General features: G+C 48.9%; 1 protein-coding gene across 1 annotated transcript; it reads right to left on the bottom strand.

Annotated features, from left to right (window-relative positions):
- Positions 1-94: 94 nt before the first annotated feature.
- On the bottom strand, positions 95-4,218 carry SEPTIN1 (septin 1). The gene is made up of 11 exons (XM_005888812.2): positions 3,604-4,218; positions 3,341-3,431; positions 3,162-3,248; positions 2,784-2,907; positions 2,342-2,476; positions 2,130-2,247; positions 1,399-1,500; positions 1,176-1,275; positions 829-994; positions 496-586; positions 95-401 (listed from the first exon to the last, which is right to left on the bottom strand). Exons 1-11 carry the CDS (start codon positions 3,604-3,606, stop codon positions 315-317), a joined length of 1,104 nt encoding a protein of 367 aa, XP_005888874.1. The 5' UTR covers positions 3,607-4,218; the 3' UTR covers positions 95-314.
- Positions 4,219-13,463: the final 9,245 nt, after the last annotated feature.

Below are 13,463 nucleotides of genomic sequence, written 5' to 3'. Positions count from 1 at the left end.
CCGCTGGGAAACAGAAGATTTGCGTGGCCTCAGAGAAACTCAGTTTTTTATTGAAGTCACGGATAGGGAGAAGTGGGGAGGGGATGGGGGTGTTCAGGGTTGGAAGAGGAGGTCACTCCAGAAGTGAGCTGGGGTGGAGCCAAAGGCGGGGCTACAAATTCCAGGATTGGGAGAACCTGAGAACCCGCCCATTAGAAGGGCGGGCCTTACAGGCTGGGGCTCCGAGATTAGGCGCCTGGCAGTCTGGGGCTCAGGGATTGGACAAGAGACGAACCAAAAGCGGACGCGAGGTAAAGAAAACCCCGATGGGGGCCTCAGAGAGCGTCCGACTGCTCGCCTTGAGCCTGGCTTAGCTGCATCTGGGCCTGCATCTTCTCCAACATCTCTTGCATGCGGCGAAGCTGTGCGGGGCAAGATTGCAGGCATTGGGTCCGGGCGAGGCCAGAAAGGGACTCCGAAGAGGACTTGGGGGTCTTGATCTGGGGGAAAGCTCACCTCTTCGTCTTTCTCGCGAATCAACTTTTCCGTGTCTGCCAGAGGCAGCATGGGCAGCGGGATCTCTGTGGCGCTTTGGCGGGAAAGCTTACTAGGGGATGGGAGAGAAGGAAAGGAATCAAAGGCGAGGGCCTTGGTTGAGTCACCGCTGCGAGACAGGATCTGGAGTTTGAGAGTCTAGGAGGCGGAGCCATATCCTTAGGTTAGGGAGGTAAGCAAAGGGGATGGGGAAAGAAAGGCCCTGGGAGAGAGAGGTCTAGAAGGTGAAGGTCGAGGTCATGGAGAGTGAGGGTGGGGCCTTGGAAGCACCTAACTGTCCGCGCTGGCTCTCACCTCCGGCTGGCTCGATCCCGCGCCCCGGGCCGGGCCAGGCTCTGTAGGCAGCGGGCCCGGTAGCCCTCGTAGAGCAGGTCGTGTGTCACCTCCTTCAGGTCCTGCAGGTGTGTCTGCACGAGCATCCGTCGCAGGTTCAGGAAATCGCAGTGATGTGGGTTCTCCACTGGGGGGCGGACCCGCGAGCGTCAGGGAACTTAGGTCGGGTCGGCTGCCAAGGACCCCTCTTTGGGCTCCTAGGACCCCTGGGACCAGAACTTTCCCCAACTTCACATGTTGGGTACGGTTGGCTGGGAGGCGGCCTCGGCTCCCTGCTGGCCTCAGAACGCGTACCCGGCCTTACTCACCCTCTACAGTGCCCCAGGAGTAGTGGCGTCCCCTCACCGGTCGGGGCCCGCCGTCCCGCACTACTTCGCAGGAACCGACGACGGCAAAAGGGATGCTTTCCTAAAGGGGAGGAGTCAACGATCTCCATCCTCTCCCCGCCCCGTGGACAGAAACCTTTCTCAGCTCCCACCTCCACATCCGCCTCCCCTGGCTTCTCAGTCTCGTCCTGCTTTGCCTCTGTACCTTCATCTCCGCATCCTGCCTCTTGAAGTCTTCATCCTCATCAGAGTCACATTCAGGGAACTGGTAGATATTGATCTCTTCCTCCTTCAACTGTTCCCGGATCTTGGAGGAGACAGATGCAGACAGAAACTGTGAGCCACAAAGACATTGCCTGACCAGAGACAGTGAGATCTAGATACAGACACGGGATGAAAGAGACAGAGAGGAAGGCGTGAAAAACAAAGATGGTGAGAGATGGGCATCCAGGAAGACTGAAAACAAAATCTCAGACGATGAGAGAAAGAGACATAGATGATGAAAAACTGAGACCTTCCCCTAAGAGGAAAAAGACTGATGTTTGCAAAGTCTTGAAGATGAGCAGATACCAAAAGACTAGGAGAGAGAGACATAAGTAGAAACAGTGGGAGAGGGCGCTGAAGAAGTGGGGAAATGGGGGCATGGTGAGCATCCTGGGGCCAGACGGATAACATGGGTTGTTATGTCCACACTTCTGCCCTCAGACAGATCTTAGCCAAGCATCCAGCCCAGGGATTCTGTTCTGAGCCTCCAGAGATGTGGCTTCCTGAGGCAGCTAATGACCCACCTTTCTCAAAAACTTTCTTCCAGTCTAGCCTGACGTATCACACTCCGAAAATGCTACCCCGAGATCAAAGAAGTCAAAGCTGAGCTCAGCTTTCGTCATGACTTTTGGCTTCATGTGCAGACCAAAGGTCAGAGGCCACCACACATACCTTCTGTTTGAGGGCCTGTGTTTCCTTTGGCATCAGGGCATCTGCTTTGCCAATGACTGGGATGATGTTTACCTTCTCGTGCACTGCCCGGAGGAAGGCCACATCTAGGGGACGGAGCCTGCACCCAGAAATTGGTCAGGGCTCAGTTTCAGGGCACAGAGACCCACCCCCCCCTCCCCAAATGTCCCAACCCCCTAGGGTGTCCCACAGACCCCCGGCCAAAGGGTGAGATGAAATAGAGGCAGCAGTGGACACGGGAATCCTGGATGTTCTTCCGGTTCAGGCCACTCTCATCCCGAAGATACTGCTCAAACTGCTCCTCGATGAAGCGCACCACAGGTAGCCAGCTGGGGGTGTGGGGAGAGTGCCGGCAGTCAGAGATCCGGACCACAGTAGAGGGCAAGGGGCAAGGCTAGCCAGGACTGTAGGGGTGAGAAGCAGGGTCTTTGGCTCCAACCAAAGATGTCAGAGGAAACTGGCAGGAGAGATGTTGGGAATCACAAGGCGTTTTGGGCCCCAAGACCACCAGAAACAGCTCCTGCTGTTGCAGGGGCGTGAGTAGGGCAGGGCAGACCAGCCCTGAATCCGACCCCTTGGTCTCCACAGAGTAGCCACATTGGGAAGCTGAGCCCTGGGCTCTCCCCGATTCCTCACCAGTCTGAACAGTCCACTGAGTCCCCAAAGCCAGGTGTGTCCACCACAGTCAGCTTCACCTTAATACCCCCCTCCTCGATCTCCACGCCCCGGCGCTCGATGGTCAGCGTTTGCGTCAAGCGAGCTATGAGGATGGGGAGAGGTCAGGGAGCTGGCGAGGGGTCTGAAGCAGGACTAATTTCCTTTCTCAGACTCACAGTTGCCCCCCACCCATTTTTCAGGGGAGGAGACTGAGTCTCAGAGAAAAGCAATGAGCTGCCTGAGTTCCCCAGAATGTCATGGGAGACCCAGAAGGAAAGGAAGAGTGTGCAGTCTGGGAACATGGGAGGAGAGGGGTCAGAGGGCATGGGCAGCGTGGTGGGGAGAGGGGCATCTTACCACTGGCTTCTGGTATTTGCCGATCCTCATAGAGGTTGGTGAGAAATAGGCTGTTGATGAGGGTAGATTTTCCCAGGCCTGACTCCCCTGTGGACAGGTCAAGCCCAGCTGGTCAGGTGAGGGGACAGCCAAGGTCTCTTGAGGACACCCTACCAGGCCCCTCTCCAAAACCCTCAGACCTGCCACCATGAGTGTGAAGTCAAACCCCTTCTTGACAGACTTGCGATGCAGCTGGTTGGGGAGGGCGGCAAACCCCACATACTCCTTGTCCTGTTGGTGAAGGTGGACGATATGAGGCTGCTGGGGGTGGCAGGCAGGGTCCCCCAGTATGACCTGACCTCAGAAGCTAGGAGAAGTCAGCCTACTGTGGGTTGACCAGGACCTGGCTACCCTGCTGGCTGGGGACGGAGAGATGCCTGGATTCCTGGGCATAAGGACTCACCATGGCCCCGATAGCTGTTGCTGCACCTGATGGCTCTCCCCACTTCCTCTGGTGGGCAGGAAGTTGAGGGCGGCAAACAAGGGGGCGGGCAGTATAGGAGCTGAGATGCTCCAACTGGCCCAGAGAGTGGGGAAAACCAAGATTGAGATCAGCTGGTTCTCGATTCCTGGGTCCCTTTGCCCATCACCCTGATAGGAAGCCTCAATCCCTCTGTTCTCTGTACACGTTTATTCCAAGCCCTGCTGTGGCCCCATCACCCTGATGGAAGGTAGGGTGTAAGCAGAGAGGAAGGAAGTGGGTTGATCTCTCTAGCAAGTGAGGTGAAGGCTTGGATGAAGACAGTTTAAAACAGTTTCAGCCTGGTGCTCTGTGATGACCTCAAGGGGTGTGATGGGGGTGAGGTAGGGAGAAGGCTCAAAAGAGAGGGGATATATACATACTTATGACTGATTCATGCTGTGGTATGGCAGAAACCAACACACCATTGTAAAACAATTATCTTCCAATTAAAAAATAATAAAATTTTAAACAATTTCCAAGGGTCTGAGTGGACCAAAAGCAACAAGATTGAGGGTAGGAGGGACCATCAATTTTCCTCCCCAGCTCATGCACCGGATTCTTAAAAAAGGACTTCAGATCTTTGGACACTACTGCCAGAGAGCCTGCTTTCAAAATCCTAGCCAAGGCACTCCTCTGCTCAAAACCCTTCACGGACTTCCCAGTGATCTTAGAATCAAGTCTGAGAGTCCTGGCCAAAGCCTCCTGCATCTGACCTCATCACCTCCTCTTTGATTCGCCCTTGGCAAGTGCCCACATCCTTGGCTCTGTCTACAATTTTGTTTATTTTATTTTTGCCTGTGCTGGGTCTTCATTGCTGCAAAGGCTTTTCTCTAGTTTCAGTGAGCAAGGACTTCTCTCCAGTTGGGACGTACAGGCTTCTCATTGCGATGGCTCCTCTTGTTGCAAAGCACAGGCTCTGGGCGCAAGGGCTTCAGTAGTTGCTGCCCCTGGGCTCTAGAGCAGTCTCAGTAGTGGTGCACAGGCTTAGTTACTCCTTGGCACGTGGGGTCTTCCCAGATCAGGGATGGAACCCATGTCTCCTGCACTGACAGGTGGATTCTTTACCACTGAGTCACCAGGGTAGCACCCTTGGCTCTGTCTATATTGGACTTTTCCTTCTTCTGCACAGGTGAACTGTCTTTCAAGAGTTTGATTCAAAGGGTTCTTCTTCCTCCTGTATGAAATCTTCCCCACCCACAAAAGGTAGAGTCATTTTCCATCCTCTGGACTCCCCAGCACCTTTCATAGCCCATCCAATGCCCACCTTTGCTTACCTGGCTGTCTCTTCTACTCCTGGCTGAACTTTCTGAGGGCAGGAACTATGTCTTCCTAACATTTACATCCCTGGTGTCTTGCACAGGGCCTGGCACCAAGAAGGTGCCAATAAATAATATATCAGATGAATGAATGCATAAAAGAGTGAGTGATTGAAGTTAGTTAGGGAAAAGGCAGGGAGGCTGCAGAATATGTAAAAGGAGCTTGTCTTTGGAGTCAGAAAGAACTTCCCAGACTTCAGTTCTATCACTTGCTGTGTGATCTTGGGCGAGTCATTTGCCCTCTCTGAACTCCATTTTTTTCATAGTAAGATGAAATGCACACACTTAGACTTTCTATCAGGAATTAGAGTGGTTTTGGATGACACAGGCTTTGGAGCTAATCATTTATGTATACAACATACCATATATACATATATATATATATTAATATATATGTACACATGTTGTTGTTGTTTAGTCGCTAAGTTGTGCCTGACTTGTTTGCAACTCCATGGACTGTAGCCCGCCAGGCTCCTCTATCCATGAAATTTGCCAGGTAAGAATACTGGAGTGGGTTGCCATTTCCTTCTCCAGGGGATCATCCTGACCCAGGGATTGAACCTGCATCTCCTGCTTGGTGCACACACACACACACACACACACACACACATATATACATCCCAACTTTAGAATTTATGAACTGAAAGGCCTCTCTGAACCTTAATATGACCTATAAAGCATTGTTTGGTTTGTGTGTGTGTGTGTTAGTCACTCATTCATGTCTGACTCTGCAACTCCATGGGCTATAGCCTGCCAGGCTCCTCTGTCCATGAGATTTTTCTGACAAGAATACTGGAGTGGGTAGCCTTTCCCTTTTCCATGAGATCTTCCCAACCCAGGGATAGAACCCACGTCTCCTGCATTGCAGGCAGATTCTTTACCATCTGAGCCACCAGGGAAGCCCATTGCTTGGTCTAGATCCTGCCTATTGCTCCAACCCCATTTTCGTCCTTCACTCCTTGTGGTTCTGTTTATCATTTCCCATTTAGCCCCTGTTGTGTCCCTCCCCCACCTTCTTGTGTTGGAGCCCTAACCCCCATGTGACTACATTTGGAAGTAAAACCTTTAAGGAGGTAATTAAGGTTAAATGAGGTCAGGAGGGTGGGGCCCTGATTGGATAGATCTGGTGTCCTTATAAGAAAAGACACCAGCCATCTCTGCGCACGCACAGAGAAAAGGCCATGTGAGGACATAGTGAGAAGGTGGCTGTCTGCAACCCAAGAAAAGAGGCCTCACCAGAAACCGCCTCTGCTGGCATTTTGATCTTGGACCTCCAGTCTCCAGAATTATGAGAAAATAAATATCTGTTGTTTAAGACTTCTAGTCTGTGGTTCTCTGTTATGCCAGCCTGAGTTAATACAGCTTCATAGCACCCTCCTTTCCCCTTATCCTAAGGCAACCACTCTAATGTGCACAATATGTAATTTTTTTTTGGTTCCTATATATTTTGAAAAATGTGTAGTACACGGTACACAAATGTTTATAGAAATAGTTGTATGTGTTTACATATGTGTTATATATATGTTATGTATGTAATGGGCTTCACTGGTGGTTCAGAAGGTAAAGAATCTGCCTGCAATGCAGGAGACCTGGGTTCAATCCCTGGGTTGGGAAGATTCCCTGGAGAAGGGAACAGCTACCCACTCCAGTATTCTGTTCTGGAGAATTCCATAGACAGAGGAGCCTGGCAGGCTACAGTCCACGGGGCCACAAAGAGTTGGACACGACTGAGCGACTTCCATTATGTATGTAATATATGTACACGGTACACAAACGTTTACACAAATAGCAGTGTAGTAGTGAAAGTCACTCAGTCATGTCCGACTCTTTGTGACCCCATGGACTATACAGTTCATGCAATTCTCCAGGCCAGAATACTGGAGTGGGTAGCTGTTCCCTTCTCCAGGGGATCTTCCCAACCCAGGAATCAAACCCAGGTCTGCATTGCAGACTGATTCTTTACCAGTTAAGCCACAAATAGTTATCTGTGTTAATATATATTTCTACTTATTAATTTATTCAATTAGCATTAACTTTTAAGACCCATCCATGCTGCCACCTTATCCTTGTTTCAACCTCATTTTTATTATATACATGTCTATTTCAAATTATTAATCTTTGGCTGTGCTGGGTCTTAGTTGCTGCACGCAGGCTTTCTCTAGTTGCAGTGAGTGGGGGCTACTCTCTAGTTGCTGAGCACAGCCTCTAGAGTGTGGGCTTCAGCAGTTGTAGGGCATGAGTTCTGTAGTTGTGGCACACGGGCTTAGTTGCCCCATAGCATGTGGGATCTCCCCAGACCAGGGATCAAATGCATGTCTTTGGCAGGCAGATTCAAAACCACTGGACCACCAGGGAAGTCCTTCAACCTCATTTTTAGTACTCCCTTTCTGTAACCCTGTGAAAACCACCCCTCTGGGCCTTACTTTCCTCATCTATCATATGGGATTGCATACTCCTGCCACACTGAATTCACAGAAGTTGTTCAAGTTTCCTATGCTTATAAAGACATATAGGGATTAAGAGCTGTGTGACCCTGGGCATCTTACTTTCCTGTGACTTGGTTTCTGCATCTGTTAAATGATTCATTAATAATTTCACCTCATAGGGCCATGATGAGGATTATGTACCTGACACACATAAAACTCTTAGCGGTGCCTGACATAAAAGATGAGCTTGAATGCCAGCTTGCTATGACATGAGCTGAGAGGTGTGACAGTGCCAATGATCCAACCTAGCGACTGCTCTTCTGGATCAGTTGCTGAGAATCCAGACGGAGTGAATCAGTCAGGGTTGCCGCCCTCTGGGGAGACGGAGACAGCCACAGGTAAGGGTGACACACAGCACTGGCGCTAAAAATGTAGCGTAAGAAGGAGATAAACAGAGTGCTCTGAGAAGCCGAGGGACGGGATAATTACACCCTTCCCCTGCACCACAACCCTTCCTTCTGCACTTCTCATCAGGCCAAGCAGCCCTACCATTTTAGTTAAAACTCTGAAGCCTCCCTCCCTTGCCCTCTGCAAATATATCCAGTTGATTTTCAAGTCCTTTCTACTGATGAGAAAAAGCAGCCCTTCCTGCCTACATCCCTTACTGTTTTGCCCCTGCCCTGGTTTCAGACTCAAATCAGGCTCTTGCCCCAATTACTCAACAACCTTTAAGAAAATAACATGGGCACACCTGTCAGAATGGCTATCATCAAAAAGACCACAAATAACAAATGCTGGCGAGGATGTAGAGAAAAGAGAACTCTCATACACTGTCGGTGGGGATGTAAATTGGTGTAGGCAATGTGGAAAACAGTATGGAGGTTCTGTAAACAACTAAAAATAGACCCACCATGTGATCCAACAATACCACTCATGGGAATGGATCTGAAGAAAATAAAAGCACTAACTCAGAAAGATACATGCACCCCAGTGTCCGAAGTATGGAAGCAATAACAGCCAAAATGTGGAGCAACCGGTGTCCATCAACAGATGAATGGATAAATAAGATGTGGTGTTACACACACACACACACACACACACACAATGGAATACTACCTACTCAGTCATAAAAAAGAATAAAATTTTGCCATTTGCAACAACATGGATGGACTTGGAGAGTATTATACTTAGTGAAATAAGTCAGACAAAGACAAATACTATATACTATCACTTACATATGGAATCTAAAAAATAAAACAAGCTAATGAATATAACAAAACAGAAAGAGATTCACAGATCTAGAGAGTAAACTGGTGGTTACCAGCAGGGAGTTGAGGGGGAAAAGGGCAAGATAGGGCTGAGAGATTAAGAGATACAAGCTCCTATGTGTAAAATAAATAAACTACAAGGATATATTGTACAGCACAAGAAATAGGGCCAACATTTTATAATAACTATAAATGCAGTATAATCTTTAAAAATTGTGAATCACTATGTCACAGACCTGAAGCTTATATAATATTGTAAATCAACTATACCTCAACAAAAAAAGAAAACAAAAGAAAAATAACATGTATATTCATTTATTGTATAAGCAATACATATTCTCATGGAAAAATGAGCAACTGCAAATGGTTAGAAAAACATACATCTAATATCATTACTGATATAACCTCATTTTGATTTTCATCCTTTTGGATTTTCTCATATGCCTATGCATATGAATAAATATATATTCACAAAACTAAGATTATACTATAATTTTAGAAACCTGTTTTTGTCATTTAATATGTCCTGTAAGTCTATGATCATAAACACACATCTACATTATCATTTTTTAATAATTTTATTTCATTATCATTTATATACACTTATATTTCATTTGTATTTATTTATTTGGCTGTGCCAGGTCTTAATTGCGGCATGGGGGAGAGAAGCTGGGCCCCGCGCATTGGGAGTGTGGCGTCTTAGCCTACATTATCGTTTTCATAGCTGCTTAGTATTTAGGTGGCACTAGTAAAGAACCCGCCTGCCAACGCAGAAGACGTTAAGACATATAGATTCAATCCCTGGGTCCGGAAGATACCTTGGAGGAGGAAATGGAGTGAAAGTGTTTGGGCTGTATTCTTGCCAGGAGAATCCCACTCCAGTATTCTTGGCAGGAGAATCTCACGGACAGAGAAGCCTGGCAGGCTACGGTCCATATAGCAGGACGTGACTGAAGCGACTTAGTGCACACACACACACATTTAGGTTGATTCCCACTCTTCCCCATGATAAACAACGCTGAGCTGGGATGACTATGTGGTGCTATCATTGTGCACTTGTCCAAACCATTTCCTGGGGCCTCATTTCTATAAGGGGAATTACTGAGTCAAAGGAAGTCACATATTTAAGGCATTTGTGCATATTAACAAATGCCCTCAAAAAAGGTTCGTGGCCTGGTTAAGTTCAGAAATGACACGAATTAGTAGTGACTTTTCACTTTCATGCATTGGAGGAGGAAATGGCAACCCACTCCAGTGTTCTTGCCTGGAGAAACCCATGGACAGAGGAGCCTGGTGGGCTGCCGTCTATGGGGTCTCGCAGAGTCAGACACGACTGAAGCGACTTAGCAGCAGCAGCAGCAGTGACACAGTATTCCATTTACATGCTTATTAATTCCAACAAATTATGCTCAATCATTCCTGGGATAAAGACTTTATAATGATAAAATTTGGGGCCTGTTTGGAAGGTTTCTATGGGGCAGTGAATGGTAGACAGCAGTCTTTCCATTTCATGGTCATCTGGATCACTTCTTTTTCATCTCAGCATATCTTCATAACCACCTATGACCCTACCAGACATCCCAGGAAGGGCTTCTGTATCTTTAGACCTGAGTTCAGATTCAGACCCAATAACTCCAGGTTTCATCTTCTCAAAGTTAGACCTTGTTCTACAAGTAACTATGGCATGAGGGCTGACCAGCTTTTGGGGGGCTCCCTCCAAGAGGGGCTGGCTCTTTGCCATTTTGGTACCCTCTTACCTCTGTTTCCCAGCAATGTGCCTGGTACATGTTGGACCCCCAGGAAATGTTTGTGGAACTAATCATTAACTTACCATCTTATCTGCAGCTTCCACTACTTTCCTATTATATAAACTTATGACACATTAATCAGAGCTATTATTTATTTTCCTGAGGATTGATCGTAATCATGGAGGATATATATATATATATATATATATATAAAGATAATTACAGTCTATATAGGGCTTCCCTGGTGGCTCAGACAGTAAAGTATCTGCAGAATTTGCCTGCAATGCAGGAGGTCCGGGTTTGATCCCTGGTTTGGGAAGATCCCCTAGAGAAGGGAATGACTTACCCACTCCTTCCCACTATTCTTACCTGGAGAATTCCATGGACAGAGGAATCTGGCAGGCTACAGTCCATGGGACTGCAGAGTTGGACACAACTGAGCGACTAACACTTCCATTTTTTCATATCTATATATGTATGTATTTGCCTGCTCCAAGTCTTAGCTGCAGCATGCAGGATCTTCAATCTTCATTGCACATCAGGGATCTCTTAGTTACAGCATGTGGGATCTACCTTCCCAACCAGGAATTGAATCTGTGTCCTCTGCATTGGGAGCTTGGAGTCTTAGCCACCAGATGACCAGGAAAGTCCCCTTAATCATCTTTGGATCCCCAAGCTTCTAGCGCATAGTAGGTTCTCCATTAGTGTGTGAGCGACTGTGCCTGGAGTTCTTCATTCAGGGTCCCCTTCAGCCAGGCTCTGGACTTTGCTGAAATCTTAGCTGATTGAAAGGATCAGCTTGAAAACACCACCTTCTTCCTTGGTTACTTCAGCCCAAAGAGTCACAACTGATATTTTTTACTGAGTACTTTACACATATTATTCTCAACCATTCAAATTAGGTAGTATCTCCATTTTACAGTTCAGGAAACAGAAGTAACTTCCCCACCCAAGGTTAAAGGGAGTAAATGACAAGATCAGGAATAAAACTCTTCATGAATGACCTTAAAGATAATGTCCGCAGCCACTAAACTCTACAGGTTTCTCTCTGTACTACATTCCTATCATATCTTTGTTCATTAGGTCAATGTAGACTGTCCACACATCTGTATGTCTCCATGTTCTAGATGTGAGAAATTGGGCCATAAAGACGGCTGAGCACCAAAGAATTAATGCTTTCAAACTGCAGTACTGGAGAAGACTTTTGAGAGTCTCTTGGACAGCAAGGAGACCAAACCAGTCAATCCTAAAGGAAAGCAACCCTGAATATTAACTGGAAGGATTGATGCTGAAGTTTAAGCTCCAATACTTTGGCCCCTGATGCAAAGAGCTGACTCATGGGAAAAGACCCTGATGCCAGGAAAGATTGAGGGCAGGAGGAGAAGCAGGCAACAGAGCATGAGATGGTTAGATAGCATCACCAACTCAATGAACATGAATTTGAGCAAACTCCGGGAGACAGTGAAGGACAGGGAAGCTTGTCATGGGGTCACAAAGAGTTGGACATGACTTAGCAACTAAACAACAAATATTTGTGCACGCTCATTCCCACAAATAAGACCTCTTCCTGGTCTCCCATACTATAATATCTTGAATTAGTGCACATAACTCTCACGCCCTTACAGTTCTTATTTATCATGAATTGTGTGCTTGCCCCTTTAAATTGGTAGCACCCCAAAGACAACTCTTACACGTGTTTTATCTCTTTATCAAACTGTTGGCATAGTACTGAGGCACTAATAATTGTTGATTAATACACAAATCTTAATTAACCCTCTCCATCATTAGATGAGCTGCAAACAGAGGCACCCCACCCGCTCCCCAAAGGCAAACATGCCCAGAGGAGATACTGGGGATCACACCCCTGGGTCCACTGAAACAGCCCCAACCAGGGCCGCACCAAGCTAGGAAACAAGGTTTAATGTTTTCGCTTCTCCCTGGGTTCTTTTGTAGCGCCGTAGACCTGTCCCTAGTCTTCCCATGGCCTCTTTTCTATGCGTCTGTCTCTCTTTGTCTCTGCCAGCTTCACTCTTTGTTCCTCTGCCTCCGGGCTTGTTTCTCACCAGGTGCCCTGCCCAGTTCCTCCGACTCTGCTTCAACGACTTTATATCTCTCTTATCTGTTTCTACATGTTTCAGGAGGCCAGTCTTTTGCTCCTGTGTGTTTGGTCCGCTGCAGTCTCTCGGTCTCTCTGCCTTTGCATCCTCTCTGACTGGGGGCTCTTCGGGTTACGACTCTGTGAGTCTCCGGATCCAAGTCTAAGTCCATCGGCCTGCCTCTCCCCAGCATTTATCTGGCGTCTGCCACTAGCTCCCGATCCCGCCTCGGTCTCCCCCAGCCCAGCCCAGCCCAGCCCAGCCCAGCCCCACCCTCGGCCCCCGGCCTCGCCGACCAGACCGGCTTTGTTTCCTGCGTCTCGGCGCCCCGCCCCCGCCCCGTCTGGGGTCTCCGCCGCCCTCTGCCGCCCTTTGTCTGCCTCGGTCTTTCCCCCACCCCTTTCCCTGGGTCTGTCTTTGGCTGTCTCTTTGTTTCTCCAGGCTGGGGTGGCTGGAGCTGTTTGCCACCTCTGAAGGTCGGCGCGGGTGGCAGGACACAGCGACAATTAGAAAGAGTCTTCGGCCCTCCGCATCCAGCTCCAGCCCAGGAAACACACGGTTAATACCACAGAGTTCGGGCAATTGGACTTGGCTCAGAGTAGCCCTCTCCGCGGCACGCGGCTGCCCGCCGGCTACCGAGCTCCAGAGGACACGGGCGGCTCCCACAGGCGTGCAGCTCCTCCAGGGTCCTAGAGCGGCCCGGTGCCGCCTGGCGCTTCCGCTTCCCGTCCCCGCCCCCGGCGGCCGCCCCCGGGACGCCCGGGTCCGAGCCCCCTCCCCGTTTGGCGCCGAGCCCGATCCCCGAGCCACTAGTGGCACGGGCACCGGAGCCCCGCGGAGGAGCTCTGGAGGGCCCCGGACTGGCGAAAGTGGAGGCTGAAGCAGCGGCGGCAGCGGCGGGAGGGGAAGGGGGCGGCTGCGCGCCGGAAGGAGCAGCAGGTGCAGG

This window comes from Bos mutus, chromosome 25, assembly GCF_027580195.1.
Source record: "Bos mutus isolate GX-2022 chromosome 25, NWIPB_WYAK_1.1, whole genome shotgun sequence".
In the NCBI taxonomy this organism is placed as follows: domain Eukaryota; kingdom Metazoa; phylum Chordata; class Mammalia; order Artiodactyla; family Bovidae; genus Bos; species Bos mutus.
This window is presented reverse-complemented; position numbering and strand designations above follow the sequence as displayed.